At 45.4% G+C, this 17,553-nt stretch overlaps 1 protein-coding gene across 1 annotated transcript in view; it reads right to left on the bottom strand.

Moving 5' to 3' along the window:
* Nucleotides 1-14,344: 14,344 nt before the first annotated feature.
* fam120a (family with sequence similarity 120A) overlaps nt 14,345-17,553 on the bottom strand; it is a 149,133-nt gene continuing 145,924 nt past the window's right edge. The window contains 1 exon segment of the mRNA XM_033037178.1: nt 14,345-16,264. Within this exon segment, the coding sequence (XP_032893069.1) occupies nt 15,917-16,264 (348 nt within the window). The 3' untranslated portion in view covers nt 14,345-15,916.

The raw sequence follows: 17,553 nt of genomic DNA, 5'->3' as shown, positions 1-17,553 counted from the left end.
CATAAACAATTCACGATAGATGGTCCTGTTTCCAGATGACCTATGTTATGGGGTATGGCAAGGGCTTCCCATCCATGTCATGGATATAAAGCATTGCACGGGCTCGCTGCTCTTGCAGTGACACTGGGAAGTCAAGCGAGAATGAGGGAGGTTGTGGAGAGCAACTACTGGTCTCTGTGGGGGTCCCACCCCTCTCACCTGCCGTTGCTTCTTCCCGTCAGCCGTTGATTAGTCCGCTCCACCCTCTCCTTCCCCCTACCCCTCCCCCTCCTCCTCCTCTTCCTCTGGAGCGAAGGAATGGGTGACATTTCGGGTCGAGACCTTCCATCTCCCTTCCTATACCCATTGTAACCTTCTGTCCAGGGCCTCCTCCATTGTCAACAAACTGGAGGATCAGCACCACACATTGGGTAGCTGACAACCCAAAAATATGAACTCTATATTCTCCAACTTTAGGTAACCTCTGACAACTTCCCCCCCCCCCTCCCATTTTCCCCCTCCCCCCTCCCCACACATGTGCCCCACCTGGACTGCCACCTGTTTCTCACCTCCGTCTCCTCGCACATTCCTTCCATTAGCCATTAGGCTTCAGAGACAGCATGGAGACAGGTCCTTCCGCAAAGACCAGCGATCAACCCGTACACTCGCACTTTCGAGGGAAAATGTACAATTTTACCAAAGCCAATTAACCTACAAACCTGTACGTCTTTGGAGTGTCGGCAGAAACCGGAGCACCCGGAGAAAGCCCACGCAGTCACGGGGTGATGGTGCAAACACGGTGATGAGACAGCACCCATAGTCAGAATCGAACCCAGGCCTCTGGCGCTGTAAGGCAGCTGTACTACCACTGCACCACCCTGCCAGTTTTTATCTGGCTTCACAATTTGTAACTCTTCAATCCTATGAAACCTTCAGTTTTCATCCGTGTATATTGTTCCAACCATCTGCCTATCAAAACCCCTTCTTGCCTGAATCTGCCTACCTGCTACACTTTGCTCTGCCTCTCCTCTCTTCCAGCTTTCTCCCCCCCCCTCCCCAACAATGTCTGAAAAAGGATACCGACCCAAAAAGTCACATTTCCATGTTGTCCAGAGATGCTGCCTGACCCGCTGCGTTAATCCTTTAGTGCTTCCCCCATTGCTGTTTGTCATTTATAAATGATAAATGACAAACAGTCAATGATTTGGATGATAATGTACAAGGCATGAATAGTAAGATGACACTAAAATGGTTGGTATCGTAAATGGTGAAGGTGGTTATCTAGAATTACAATGGGTTCTTCATCAGCTGGCAAGTAGTTTAATGCAGAGGTCTCATTTGGGAAGTCCACGATGATTGGAAGGGCCCTTGGGTGTGTTGTAGAGCACAGGGATTCAGGAGTACAAGTACTGAATCCAGGCCGGTCACGGTGGCGCAGCGGTAGAGTTGCTGCCTTACAGCGAATGCAGCGCCGGAGACCCGGGTTCGATCGTGACTACGGGTGCTGTCTGTACGGAGTTTGCACGTTCTCCCCATGACCCGCGTGGGTTTTCTCCAAGATCTTCGGTTTCCTCCCGCACTCCAAAGATGTGCAGGTTTGTAGGTTAATTGGCTTGGTAAATGTAAAAACTGTCCCTAATGGGTGTAGGATAGTGTTCATGTGCGGGGATCACTGGTCGGCACAGACCCGGTGGGCCGAAGGGCCTGTTTCTGCACTGTAACATGGTGTAATCTCTAAACTAAACTCAACTGAACTACATGTTTCCCGGATAGTGGTAGATGGGATGGTGAAGAAGGTTTTTGGCAAGTTGGCCTTCAGCAGTCAGGAATAGTGAATATAGAAGTTAAGACGTTATGTTACAGATGTACAAGAGATTGGTGAGGCCACTTGGGTTCAGATGTGGTCACGTTGCCAGGTAAAATATGCCATTGTTGGAAAGCGTGCAGAGAAGATTTACAAGGATGCTGCCAGCAAACAAGTGCCTGAGCTACTGTATAGGGAGAGGTTGGGGCAGGCTAGGTCTTCATTCCTTGGAGTGCAGGAGGCTGAGGTGTGATGTTATAGAGGTGTATAAAACCATGACGGGAAACGATAGGGTAAATGCACTGTCATTTTCCCAGGGTATGTGAATCAAGAAGCAGAGGGCACAGGTTGAAGGTGAGAGGGCACAGGTTGAAGGTGAGAGGGCACAGGTTGAATGTGAGAAGGCACAGGTTGAAGGTGAGAGGGCACAGGTTGAAGGTGAGAGGGCACAGGTTGAAGGTGAGAGGGCACAGGTTGAAGGTGAGAGGGCACAGGTTGAAGGTGAGAGGGCACAGGTTAAAGGTGAGAGGGCACAGGTTGAAGGTGAGAGGCGCAAGATCTAATAGGAATCTGCGGGAGCAACATTTTCAAAGAGGTTAGTGGGTCTATGGAACGATCTGTCAGAGGAGGTAGTTGAGGCAGGTAGATTAACAACATTTCAAAGACCTTTGTACAGGTACATGGATAGTATAGTTATAGAGGAATATGGACCAAACTCAAGCAAATGGCATGAGCTTAGATGGGCATCTTGGTCGCATGGAAGAGTTGGACAATGGGCTGGTTTTACTTCTCTATAACTGTGACTAAAGTAAGTAGGATTCACACTGAAGCTACAGTTTAATACACATTCAGGAACAAGAGTCAGGGATTCAAAGTGAAGAACAGAAGGTGTAGAAGAAATATGAATTGTTTTTCCTTTTTTTGACACTAGAGGGCGGTGATGATCTGGACCTCCCAGCTGATGAAGTTGGCTAAACAGAGTCACCCTGATCACTCAGAGGAAATTGTGTAAGTATGAGGAAAAATCACAGACAGCTGACGTCATGTTCAGCACAAGCACCAATGCAGGAAGAGCAGCTAACAAATGAAAATCACAGGGCCGTTGTGCGTTACTTTCCCATATTGATATGTGCAAAGGGGGAGCTGGACCATGTCAAAGAAAATAGCACCTCCCCCCACAAACAGTGGTAGGGAAATCTAGACTTCCTTATAGAGGGTGACAGCCCACAGCGATGGTGTGAAGCAGCTCCGTATTGTACTGTAGGACACCTGACAGTGAGCAAGTCAAGTGCATGTGGGAGCAGGAGCAGTCGCTAAAATGCAGCAGGTCCGTTGATTGATTGCAGCAAGTGAAGCTCAGCTCCGTGCTGGTGCGGGGACTTTCAAAAGGAAGTCCATGATCTGGGCAAGTCACTCACAAGTCAGCACAGGAGCGGCAGCTTTGAGCAGCAAGCACATTCATTGGTTGGGGCATCCAAATTGGCTAACTGAGTGGCTAATTAGCAAGGTACAGATTAGCGAGCTGCCGAGTGGCGAGAGGCTGTGTTTGAGATCAAGTGCGACTCTTTGGCACAAGACAACTATGTAGAGGTCAAGTGCGAGTCCCTGGCGAGGAGGCCGAGGCAAGAAGGCTATCAGAGGCAGGTTGGAGTATAAGGTACAGTTCATAAGATCATGTTCATGTCATAGGAACAGAATTAGGCCATTTGGTCCATCAAGTCCACTCCACTATTCAAACATGGCTGATCTATCTCTCCTTCTCAATCCCATTCTCCTGCCTTCTCCCCATAAGCACCCTTACCCTAAGGAGCAGTTAATCTCTGCCTAGAAAATATCCAATGACTTGGCCTCCACAGCCATCTGTGGCAATGAATTCTACAGATTCACCACCCTCTGATTCGAGAAATTCCTCCTCATTTCCTTTCTAAATGTACATCCTTTTACTGTGAGGCTGTGCCTTCAAGTACCAGACTCTCCCACTAGTGGAAACATCCTCTCCACATCTGCTCTATCCAGTCCTTTCACTATTCAGTAAGTTTCAATGAGGTTGCCCTCTCATCCCTCTAAACTCCAGTGAGTGCAGGCCCAGTGCCGTCAAACGCTCATCATACATTAACTTATTTGTTCAATAGACGATAGAGACAATAGACAATAGGTGCAGGAGTAGACCATCTGGCCCTTCGAGCCAGCACCGCCATTCAATGTGATCATGGCTGATCATCCCCAATCAGTACCCCATTCCTGTCTTCTCCCCATATCCCCTGACTCCGGTATTTTTAAGAGCCCTATCTAGCTCTCTCTTGAAAGCATCCAGAGGACCTGCCTCCACCACCCTCTGAGGCAGATAATTCCACAGACTCACCACTCTCTGTGAGAAAAAGTGTTTCCTCGTCTCCGTTCTAAATGGCTTACTACTTATTCTTAAACTGTGGCCCCTGGTTCTGGACTTCCCCAACATCGGAAACATGTTTCCTGCCTCTAGCATGTCCAAGCCCTTAACAATCGTATATGTTTCAATGAGATCCCCTCTCACTCTTCTAAACTCCAGATGTACAAGCCCAGCTGCTCCATTCTCTCAGCATATGACAGTCCCGCCATCCCGGGAATCAACCTTGTAAACCTACGCTGCACTCCCTCAATAGCAAGAATGTCCTTCCTCAAATTAAGGGACCAAAACTGCACACAATACTCCAGGCGTGGTCTCACTAGGGCTCTATACAACTGCAGAAGGACCTCTTTGCTCCTATATTCGATTCCTCTTGTTATAAAGGCCAACATGCCATTCGCTTTATTCACTCCCTGCTGTACCTGCATGCTTACTTGCATAGACTGATGGACAAGGACCCCCAGATGCCATTGTACTTCCCCTTTTCCCAACTTGACGCCATTTAGATAGTAATCTGCCTTCCTGTTTTTGCTACCAAAGTGCATAACCTCACATTTATCCACATTAAACTTCATCTGCCATGCATCTGCCCACTCCCCCAACCTGTCCAGGTCACCCTGCATTCTCATAGCATCCTCCTCACAGTTCACACTGCCACCCAGCTTTGTGTCATTTGCAAATTTGCTAATGTTACTTTGAATCCCTTCATCCAAATCATTAATGTATATTGTAAATAGCTATGGTCCCAGCACCGAGCCTTGTGGTACCCCACTAGTCACTGCCTGCCATTCTGAAAGGGACCCGTTAATCCCTACTCTTTGTTTCCTGTCTGCCAACCACTTCGCTATCCATGTCAGCACTCTACCCCCAATACCATGTTCCCTAATTTTGCCCACTAATCTCCTATGTGGGATCTTATCAAATGCTTTCTGAAAGTCCAGGTACACTACATCCACTGGCTCTCCCTTGTCCATTTTCCTAGTTACATCTTCAAAAAATTCCAGAAGATTAGTCAAGCATGATTTCCCCTTTGTAAATCCATGCTGACTCGGACCGATCCTGTTACTACTATCCAAATGTTCGGCTATCTCATCTTTTATAATTGACTCCAGCATCTTCCCCTCCACCGATGCCAGGCTAACTGGTCTATAATTCCCTGTTTTCTCTCTCCCGCCTTTATTAAAAAGTAGGATAACATTAGCTACCCTCCAATCTACAGGAACTGATCCTGAGTCTATAGAACATTGGAAAATTATCACCAATGCATCCACGATTTCTAGAGCCACTTCCTTAAGTACCCTGGGATGTAGACCATCAGGCCCTGGGGATTTATCAGCCTTCAGTCCCATCAGTCTATCCAACACCATTTCCTGCCTAATGTGGATTTCCTTCAGTTCCTCCGTCACCCCAGATCCTCTGGCCACTACTGTATCAGGAAGATTGTTTGTGTCCTCCTTAGTGAAAACAGATCCAAAGTACCTGTTCAATTTCCTTGTTCCCCATAATAAATTCACCTTTTTCAAGGGTCTTCAAGGGTCCAACTTTGGTCTTAACTATTTTTTTCCTCTTCACATACCTAAAGAAGCTTTTACTATCCTGCTTTATATTCTTGGCTAGCTTACCTTCGTACCTCATCTTTCTCCCCGTATTGTCTTTTTGGTTATCTTCTGTTGTTCTTTGAACATTACCCAATCCTCTTGCTTCCCGCTCATCTTTGCTACGTTGTACTTCTTCGCTTTAATTTTTATACTGTCCCTGACGTCCGTTGTCAGCCATGGTCGTCCCTTTCTCCTCTTGGAATCTTTCTTCCTCAGAGGAATGAACTGATCCTGCATCTGATGTATTATTCCTAGAAACACCTGCCATTTTTGTTCCACTGTCATCCCTGCTAGTGTATCTTTCCAGTCAACTTTGGCCAGCTCCTCCCTCATGGCCCCATAGTCCCCTTTATTCAACTGTAACACTGACACCTCCGATCTACTCTTCTCCCTCTCCAATTGTAGATTAAACCTGACCATGTTATGTTCACTGCCTCATAATGGCTCATTAACCTCGAGGTCCTTTCTCAAATCCGGTTCATTACATAACACTAAATCCAGAATTGCCTTCTCCCTGGTAGGCTCCAATACAAGCTGTGCAAAGAATCCATCACAAAGTTCCACGGGCTCACAGTCCTGCAGATGCGGACAGACCAGTACCTTATAAAGCCTCAGCATGACATCCCTGTTTTTATATTCTCCTCCTCCCAAAATAAATGCTAACACTGCATTTGCCACCCGTACTACCAAGATTACAAATGAACCTTTGGGGAATCCTGCATCAGTACTCCCAATTCCCTTTGCACGTAATTGTCTCTCCGTTTTGGAAAATAGTCTTCGCCTTTATTCCTACAGTCTGCTCGTGTGAGAGACTCATTATGTTTTAATTACTCTGTCTTGGTTCAGGTGCAGTGGTGATGGCAGGTAAGCTGGCACAAGGTTCTACCTGTAGGTGGTGGGAACTCACTGAAACTGCTGGTGTCTCTGATTACTACTCCTGTGGGCATTGTGTCCAGGTCTTTACATTAGGGAACTGGAGCAGCAGCTGGATGACCTCAGGACCATCTAGGAGAATGAGAGCTTCGTGGGCAGGACTTATCACAAGGTTATCAATGCCCAAGGTCCAGGAAGAGACCACAATTAAGGGGAATAGACACCAGGGAAGGGCGGTGTCAGGCAGAGTCAGTGTGTTAGGTGACTCTATAATTAGAGGTGTGGACAGGAGATTCTGCGGAGGCAGTCAAGGCGCCAGGATGGTGTGTCAAGGTCTAGGACATCTTGGAGCGGCTACACAACATCCTCAGGAGGAGAGGGTGCAGCCGGAAGTCATTGCACATGTTGGCACAAACGACATAGGTAGGAAAAGGAATGAGATACTGCAATATGAGTATAGGGAGTTAGGTAAAATGCTAAGAAGCAGGACCTCCATGGCAAAGATTTGGGGATTGCCTCCGGTGCTGCGTGCTGGTGAGGATAGGCACATGAGCATAAGGGAGATGAATGTGTGGCTGAGGAGGGGGGCAGGGGGCAGAGATTCAGATTTCTAGTCTATTGAGATCTCTCTGATTGCCTCACTCTCGGCGGTTGCTCGTGTGTCTGCCGTGGTGGGTGAGCCGGGCACACCGGGCGGGTCTGACCTCCGCGGTGGGTGAGCCGGGCACACCGGGCGGGTCTGACCTCCGCGGTGGGTGAGCCGGGCACACCGGGCGGGTCTGACCTCCGTGGTGGGTGAGCCGGGCACACCGGGCGGGTCTGACCTCCGTGGTGGGTGAGCCGATCTAACACCTGTCCTTGTATTTCCTTCACCTCAATCCTCCATCTGTAACAGGTGAGACAGAAGTTCACACGCACCTCCTCTAACCTCATCTACTGCATCTGGTGTTCCCCGTGTGCCCTGCTATACATCAATGAGACCAAGCATAGACTTGGTGACCATTTCACTGTAAACTAATGCTCAGTCTGCCATGGCTGACCGGATCTCTCGGGTGTTAAACATTTTAACTCCCCTTCCCATTCTCGCAATGGCTTTCCTGTCCTGGGCCTCCTCTATTGCCAGAGTGTGCCTCATGCAAGCTGGAGGAACAGCACCTCATATTCCACTTGGGTAGCTTTCAACCAAATGGTATGAACGTTGAATTCACTGATTTTTTGTAACATCCAACAACACTCCTTCTCCCTCTTCCTTTGCACCCCTACACCTCCCTTTCATCCCTCCCTTTGCCCCACCTGAACTTGCACATATGTCTCTTCTCCTTGTCCCCCTCCCCCCAGTGTGGGCAGGTTGGGCTGAAGGGGCTGTTTCCATGCTGTATCACTCTATGACTCTATTCCTTTCTCTGGTTCCACAACTTGCAACTCTTCAGCCTGTCTCCCACCTTTAATCTCTGGTCTTTATCCAACCATCTTCCTATCATAAACCCACCTTTGCCCTTGTCCACATAATACCTGCCTGGCTTTGTCCTGCCTCTCCTCTCCCAGCTGCCACCCCCCCCCTCCCCCCCACCCCCTGCACTACCGTCAGTCTGAAGAAGAATCGCAGCCCGAAACATCACCTGTCCGTGTTCTCCAGAGATGCTGTTTGACCCATTGAGTTACTCCAGCACAATGTGTGTTTTTGTGTAAACCAGGATCTGCTGTTCCTTTTTCCTACCTATCACTTCCTGGGTCTTGTACCCTGCTTGAAAATGCCTTGAACTAAATTATCCCGTTCTTTCCTAAATAGAGAGAAATTGCTAATTATTATCTAAATGAATAACAATCGCACATGAGTGAATTGCCGAGGGGTTTGGGTATTCTTGTGCATATACTGTATCTCTAAACATTAGCAGGCTGGTGGAGTAAATAGTTATGAAGTCAAATGGCTCATTGATCCTTATTGCAAGCCGGTTGGAGGATAGAAATAGTGACATATTGTTCCGATTATGTGAAGCCACATCTGGAGCACAGTTGTGATTCCCCAATTTAACAAAGGATATTGTATTGTATTGTATTGTATTTTTTAATGACCACACAGCCAGGCTGGTGGAATTTGTTCTCAGTACAGCTCGATACAGGTTCCAACATTTCATCAAACATTCAACTCGTAATGTAGATATACATACAAACAGACACATTTCATAATACATAAGGGCCATGCTTATTCGTATTTCCTCACCGTACGGAGTTTAAAAAGTTAATTGCGGTAGGAATGAAACTGTTTTTGAAACGGGTTGTTTTGGAGGCAATTGACCTGTAACGCCTCCCAGAGGGCAGTAGCTGAAAGGCATAGTGTGCAGGGTGAGTGGGGTCAGTGATGATCTTGCGGGCTTTGTGAAGTGTCCGTTTATGGTAGAGTGATTCAAGTGATGGAAGGGGTAAGCCAATAATTTTGGAAGCTCTGTTTATAATGCGTTGTAGTTTCTTCCGGGAGAGTGAGTCGAGGCTGCCGAACCAAACTGTGATAGATGAAGTGAGGATGCTTTCAATAATGGCTGTATAGAAGCAGAGCATCAGATGAGGCCTTACTCTGAACTTCCTAAGCTGCCGAAGATGGAAAAGTCTTTGCTGGGCTTTTCCATAAATGTGGTCTGCGTTTGTCCTCCATTTGAGATTGTTGCTGATGTGGGTGCCAAGGAGTTTGAAAGTGTCAGTGATGATGATGGATTCACCGTTGATGAGCACAGGAGTTTTGGGGGGTGGCTGGCGTCTGAGGTCGATGATGAGTTCTTTTGTTTTTGATGAATTGAGTGAGAGGTCGTGGTCTGTGCACCAGGTCACTGCTTGGTTGATCTGTGCACGGTATTCAGTTTCTTGGTTATTGGTGATGAAACCTATGATTGTTGAGTCGTCCGCGTATTTGTACAAGTTGACAGAGCTGTGGTGGGATGTGAGCTGGTTTGTGTAAAGAGAGAAAAGCCAGGGTGAAAGAACACAGCCTTGGGGTGTGCCTGTACTGAGGAACAGAGGGGAGGATGTATTATTGTTGATCCTCACCCTCTGTTTCCTGTTCCAGAGAAAGCTGTGAATCCAGTAACAAATGCATGGATCAATGTTCATGTCCAGTAATTTATTAAACAGTATAGCCGGGTTTATTGTATTGAATGCCGAGCTGAAATCCATGAACAGGATGCGGGCATATGTGTTTGCGGACTCCAGGTGGTTCAGGATGTGATGAGTTGCTAAGTTGACGGTGTCCTCAACTGACCTGCTGGCTCTAGACGAATTGGTATGGGTCCATGAGTGGAGTGGTGACAGTTTTCAGGTGATTGAGTATGATGCGCTCAAATGATTTCATGACTGCCGATGTCAAGGCAATGGGTCTGTAGTCATTGAGGCTGGAGATGGTCTTGGTCTTGGGAACCGGGATGATAATGGATTATTTGAAGCAATTGGGTACTGAGCTTTGACAGAGGGAGGTGTTGAAGATGTTGGTAAAAACCCCAGCCAGTTCCACAGCGCAGTGGTGGAGAACGGGGGGGCTGATGTTATCTGGGCCGGGGGCTTTATTCCTCTTAAGTCCCCTGAAGGTGCTCCTCACCTCCTCCTCGTAGGTGGTGAAAGGTGGGGGAGGGAGGGGGTCGGGGGGAGATGGTGGTGGAGCCGGTGCCTGCTCAAACCTCCCATAGAAAAAGTTGAGTGTATCAGGAAGCTGATTGTCGCTGTCAGGTGTGGGGGTGGGTTGCTTTTTGTAGTTCGTCATGTTTTAGAGTTTTTTCCAGATGAAACGTGTGTCACTAGTAGTGATTTGTTCTTCTAGTTTAGTGGCATAGTTGGATTTGGCTCTTCTTATAGCAGATCTCAGTTTGTATTTGGCAGCCATATATTGCTCTTTGTTTCCTGCCAGATGAGCTGAATTTTTCTTTCTTAATTTTTTAATGTCTTTGTTAAACCACGGTTTATTATTATTGTAGTGTGTAACTTTTTTGAGTGGTATGCATAGGTCCACACAGTAATTGACGTATGACGTCACTGCAACTGTGACGTCGTGGAGGTCACCTGCAGCATGGAAAACATTCCAGTCTGTGCATGCAAAACAGCCCCGGAGTTTTTCGATGGCTTCAGGGGACCAGCATCGGACAAGTTTTGTTGGTATCTTGGAGGATTTAACTTTTTGCCTGTATTTTGGAATAAGCAGCAGCATTGCGTGGTCGGACCTGCCCAGCGGAGCCCTCGGGAATGCACGGTAAGCCTCTTTGATGGTAGTGTAGCAGTGGTCCAGCGTGTTGGTCCCTCTGCTGGGGCAAGTTACCTGCTGATGGTAGCCGGGGAGCTCAGATGACAAATTGGTCTGTTCTGGAGGCAGTCCAAATGTAATTCACCAAGCTAATTCCTAAGAAGGAACACTTTTCCTACTGTGAACAGCTAATAGAAAAATAGGATCTAATGCTTGGAGGTTTAGAAGAATGAAGAGTGATTTTAATGAAACAGTAAGCCTCCTTGACAAAGTAGATGTTGAGTTGTTTCCATAGCTGAAGAAATCTCCATAAAGAGGACACGTTTGCTAAACCAAAGCTGCATCTAAATCCAAAGCCTAATCCAAGATTGTGGTGAATCTTTGGAATCCTCCACTTTGGTGAGTTGGCTGAATCATTGTGAGTAATAAAGAAACCATCGAAGGGATTTCCGGAGTCGCTACCTCAAGAAGAAAGCCGGCATCATCAGAGATCCACACCACCCTGGCCACGCTCTCATATCACCCCTGCCATCGGGAAGGTGCAGGAGCCTGAAAACTGTAACGTCCAGGTTCAGGAACAGCTACTTCCCTACAGCCATCAGGCTATTAAAACACTACAACCACAAATAAGGTTTATTTTTCTCTCTCGTTTATTATATTGTTTTCAGTGTCCTATGTTTAACAATTCTGTTGTGCTGCTGCAAGTAAGAATTTCATTGCTCTATCTGGGACATAGGACAATAATACACTCTGGACTCTTTTGACTCTCTTGAGGATGTAGATAATTACACAAAGGATAAAGGGATTATGGGGATACGAATGGAGGCCTGGAGCTAATCAGCTATGATCATATTGAATGCTAGGGTCCAAGTGGCCTTTCCTGCTATTTTCATGTTTTATATTTAGTTTGTTTCCAGCAAATATTATTTCTGCCATTTACCCATCACCAAACAATCACCACAGCCCAACACAAGGCCTTCTGTGGCCTTTCCTGTGTTTCTTCCATTCCTCCCCTTTCCCTTGACCAACATCTTATTGAACTTTTGCCCACCTATAGTATCCATCAGTCCGAAGGCAGTGCCTTAGACCACAAACATGACCTTTTGTTCCCCTTGCTGAATATCTCTGGCTGTGTCCCACACAGCACCAACGCTATATTTCAATTCACCAACACCACCATTGTTGGATGAGTTATATGTAATGATCAGGCAGAGTATAGGATCGTCTGATTGAACGGTGCCAGAACGACAACATTGCTCTCGACATCAGCAAGACCAAGGAGCTGAATGTTGACTTTAGAAGAGGGAAGCCAATGATCCACAAACCTCTCTTCATCCAACGTTCGGCCGTGGAGAGTCAATATTGTCAGGTTCCTGGGAGTGTGTATGTCTGGGGATCTGTCCTGGAGCCAGTACATTGATACAATCATCAACAAAGCCTATCAGTGCCTTTACTTCCGTAGAAGATTGAGAAGATTCGGTATGTCGATGAATCCTCTCTGGAACGCCTCACAATCTCTAAATCCCCAATGAATACACTTTGTATTATTTGTCACAAATTAATGACTTGCTATTTTTCTACGTTTTATTCCATCTGTTACATCCTCACTAACCTTACTCATTTCCATTGTAACGGACCCAGCTGTTCACCGTCCATGGTTGGGATATGGGAAGCGCGTGTAATGTATCCAAGTTATAGGCTGGGTTGCAAAGTAGAAGCTAAGGGGCTTTCATGGGAATTAATATGGTAATTGAGGATGTAACAGATGAAATAAAATGTAGAAAAACAGCAGGTGATTTTTTTCTAAGTGCCTTCAAACCACTTGCTTCGTATTGGCTTCCTGTATTTACACAAGTCAACTGTCTTTCCCTTTACATTGTTTAATTGTGAAGCCACTTGTGAACTCCTAAAGCTGCACGTTTGCAACTCGAAACCAACAATTATGTTTGGCACCTTACGTGTAAAATCTGCTTAAAACAAATACAGTGTATTAATGTAGTGAGACCTTGCAAGGCTTAAATATTTTTATTCTGAAGATTAATTTTCATCCAGAAACAATGACTTCAATGCAAATCAATCTATTCTTTTATTAGTGGCCAAAAACATCACATTATTAATACTGTTTAAAATTTGACACATTTTCCAAATGATCCTTGTGGTTTGAAAAGGGTTTAAATATATCAGTGTTACCAGTGTGTTCTCTTGGCAAACCAACAGGTGGCGCACCCACAAATATTTATACTGAGTTCAACTTTACTTTTCTATCGTGTGGGAAGGAGCTGCAGATGCTGGTTTACACCGATGACAGGCACAAAATGCTGGAGTAGCTCAGCGGGACAGGCAGCATCTCTGGAGAAAAGGAATGGGTGACGTTTCGGGTCGAGACCTTTCTTCAGACACCTTTCTACCTCTTCATTCTACCTCTGTTTGAACACAGATTTAGACTGCTCCATTTATGTAGTCTTCTTATGTATAATGTTCAGAACTGATATGTTTATAACTAGAGCCAGGATTTTGCCATAAATGCCATGTGCCTTTTTTTGATTATTTCACCAGGATAATGCCTTTTTAGTGCCTAAATCAGCCTTTTTTTGCCGTTTTGCTAAAAGGTCGTGTTATTTTCTCTAGTTGTACCGTGATTACAACGATGTTTTCTATGTTAACACGTTAATATTAATGTTATTATTAATGTGTTAACATAGCATAACTTCTAAGTAAACTTCCACCACCGGGACAAAACTAGGGGAGCCACTGTTGGTCGTTCATTAGTTCGTGGCGCTGTCCGCTGGTTCAGTCTTCTCCAAGATCTATTTAAGAAAGAACTGCAGATGCTGAAAAAATCAAAAGTAGACAAAAATGCTGGAAACGGCAGGTGAGGAAGAATCTATGGAGAGAAGGAATAGGCGACGTTTGGGTCGAGACACTTCTTCAGACTGATGTGGGGGGGGGGGGGTGGGGGGGGGAGAAGAAAGGAAGAGGCAGAGACAGTAGGACTAGAAGAGCTGGGAGGGGAAGGAAGAAGATAAGGGCTATCTAAAATTAGAGGTCAATGTTGATTCTGCTGGGGTGCAGACTACCCAAGCGAAATACCCAAGCTTGTCTCCGCACTACATTTACTGCTGGCTCCAGTCACAAATCTGAGTTTTCGAGTCATTTGTGCAGGGCATTCATTGATGCTGGAATTCCACTGTGGAAATTGAAAAACAAATCTCTCAGAGGTTTTTTAGACAAATACACAGAGGAACATAAACCAAGCGAGTCATTATGGAAAAATTATGTTGACAGCAACTTCAACATTGTTGTGCAGAAAATTAGAGAAGAAGTTGCATGCAACAAAATATGGATCCCAATAGGCGAGACAACCGATGCTGTGGGGAGATATGTTGCCAATGTGGTCATCTGTACACTGGAGGCAGGTCAACTTGTTCTCAAATTCCTAACAAAATACAGGCTGATTCATCCAGACAAAGAAAAAAAGACAATGGTTTATACTAAAAGAATAAAGATTTTTATTAAGCATTGTAAGTTGCATTCAATAGCCTTCCAGTATTACACCACATCATAATCCATCAACAACCAAGCAAACCCAACAGTAGTTCATTCTTGCACAATCCATATGTAGGTAGAACTTCTTTCAACTTACAGAAAAGGTACTATGTAGCTGTTGCGGGCAGGGGAGTTTGGAGGTGGGGGAGTGGGGCGTTACATTTTATTTCCGTTCACTAATGTGTGATGAAGAGCATCAGAAAAATTATAATGAAATAATAAAGAATTTTGATTCAAAATACATCTGATTTGAAACACTAATGAAACAGCAAAACAATACAAGTATACCTGCTTATACTAAACTCTTACCGGGAAATTTTAAGAACGAGCAATTTGCTGAATTGTCTGCTATGTAGGGGAATATTTTTTTGACAATTAAAGCTTTTCAAGAATTTTGTAGAAAGATCACTTTGCTAATACAAATGCATAAACAGCAACAGAGAACAATATGAATACAGTAGCGATGAATACACCAGGTTAACATTAATCATTCAGTGGCTAGATAATTTTTGTAGGTTTTAGAATAAATGCAACAGAGGTCAATAACCACAAAATTTAAGGTTAGAGCAAGATCAGTTAATGACTAAACATATTTTAACATTTTTTTATAGGACTATGACTAACTGTTTTAAAATTTGCAAATGGGCACAGTACTTGTAGGATGGAAGAAAGAGGACGATAACATGCATAATATTAACTACACACTTCAAAAATCATGAACCATGCAGAAGTTTAGTCGAAGTAGTACTAATGTCTACACTTGATTCAAAAACCACTGATTTCATTGATTTACGGATGCATGGTAAGAGCTGTCTTATTCACAAAATTCTCAATTGTAAAGTGATGTTTTACTTTTTAAAGGTCGTCTGCATCTTCAATGAATGGTTTCAGTTGTTTCTTGACATGTAATTTGCTTCTTACATATATTTGCTTTTTCTTAAAGATTGCCAAAACCAAAGCTGCGATATTACTTCCTAGTAACTTAACATTGAATTATTTTAGTTTTAAGAATCTTTTGCTGACATAACCACACCAAAACTAATGACATTGAAGTAATAGATTTTTTTTGTGGTTCTGTCCATTTTTAGGCTTATGAAAGTTTAATCTTAAAATAAGCAACTGACACAACACATAAAATCAATTAAGATGGCAAAGTTATGGTGCCAAGTACTGTACTGTATTTTAACCTATTAAAGACTGCCAAATTAAAGCCATATTTGCTTTACCTTCCATAAAAAATGAAACTCGTCTCAACCAGTTTGAATGTCTAGTAATATTGTGTCGAATGTGGGAGTCAAATGCTCTTCATTGCATTTTGTAGCATTCGACTGCAACTGGCTAGAAAGATTGCTTGTTAAACAGCTGACATCTAAGACGGATCCGAATTTCCAATGTCCTTGTTTCTCTGAGAAGAAAATAATGTATGCAACTGTAGGCCATCCTTTACAAATATTCCTATTCTGTAACCTTCCAAACATCCTTCACCCCCTCAACATAAAACAAAAAAAACATTACTCTTCCTTTCTCAGGACAGCAGTACCAAGATTTTCATCTCTATTGCAACCGCCATCTGTAATTAGTGCATTTAAGTGAGGAGTTGTATTGCACATTTTAGAGTCATTATTCAAGGCACTTTCAGTTTCATCGGAAGCCCTGACGTCTCCTTTGTTTCCATTCAGCTGGGAAATGGGTTTACTTTCATCCGAAGCTCCATTTTCAGCAAGAGGGATATCTGAAGAATTTGCTACAGGGGCGGATTGAGTCTTCTCGTGTTCCTCTGAATCATGGTTTCCTGCATATACAGGCCCCTTCAATTCTTCAGCAACTTCTTCTGCGGAAGCAGCATAGGCTGGCTGAACCTGTCGTACAACGAGAAAATAAGCACATAAATGAAAAACATTTTAACTACTTAGTAAAATATTATAATAAGCCAATAACTTTACTGACAATATGTATGGATCTATGAATATCTATCTATCTATCTATCTATCTATCTATCTATCTATCTATCTATCTATCTATCTATCTATCTATCTATCTATCTATCTATCTATCTATCTATCTATCTATCTATCTATCTATCTATCTATCTATCTATCTATCTATCTATCTATCTATCTATAAAACTCTGATCTTGTGCTCTTCTGGTTTGCGTGGATTTTCTATTTGCGCAAAAACGGTACTCACCGTTCTCCTGTGCTGCGAGTGCAACTAGTTTAGTTCTGATCGATGGTATATTTTAAAAGTTATTAAGGTTTAAAAATCGTAAAAACCGCTGTCAGTCACCACCACGAAGATTGGTCTCCTCTCCTGTCAGTCAGGAAGCGGCACCCGAGGAGCTGCGGCCGCGCCGTACCTGGTGGGGAGGGTGGTGTCGCGGGCCGAGCCCGGGGACTGGGCCTGGGCTGGAACCAAGGACGAGCCTGGGTCCGGGGTGTGGGACGAGCCCGGAGATGAAGTCGGGGCCTGGACTGGAGCCCAGGCAGCGGCCGAGCTGAGGGCTGGAGTCGTGCCCAAGCCCGGGGCCTGGATCAAGGTGTACCAGCGCCTCAGGGCCCCCCCGGCTGCCGCCATCCTGCAGCACAGCCTCCGCTTCGGAGGGAGATGGGGTGGTAGAGGGAGATGGGGGGGGAGGGGAGGGCAGCGCTGAGCCGGAGAGGGACACTGTGGGCCCCGGGACGAGCTGCGCTCCACTGGCTCCTGACCGCGGGTGCGGATACCGGGAGCGCCCCTAACGCACTACACCGTTACACGGAGAGAGGGAGCATCGCAGCCCGGCCCACAGCACGGAGAGGAGAAAGAAGACGGAAGGAGGGGAGAGGGAAAGGGGAGAGAGAGATGAGGGAGGGAGGGGGAGGGGAGAGAGGGATTCGGGAGGGGGGGGGAAGAGAGAGGGAGGGAGGGAGGGGGGAAAGAGGGAGGGAATGGGGTAGAGGGGTGGTGGCGTGCAGGGGCTAGGGAAGGGGTAGAAGGGGTCCAGGGTGACGGGCAGTAGAGGGAGAGGGGGGGAGTAGAGGGAGAGGGGGACAGGTAGGGGTGGACTTGATGGAAGGGGGATAGGCGTGAGTGGTGGAACATTGCGTGAAGTCTAGTTCTGGATAAAATCATGGAATATGTGTTTATGCTGCTCTGTTTTCTGCTCAATAAA

The sequence above is a fragment of the Amblyraja radiata genome, chromosome 18 (genome assembly GCF_010909765.2).
Source record: "Amblyraja radiata isolate CabotCenter1 chromosome 18, sAmbRad1.1.pri, whole genome shotgun sequence".
Lineage (NCBI taxonomy): Eukaryota > Metazoa > Chordata > Chondrichthyes > Rajiformes > Rajidae > Amblyraja > Amblyraja radiata.
This window is presented reverse-complemented; position numbering and strand designations above follow the sequence as displayed.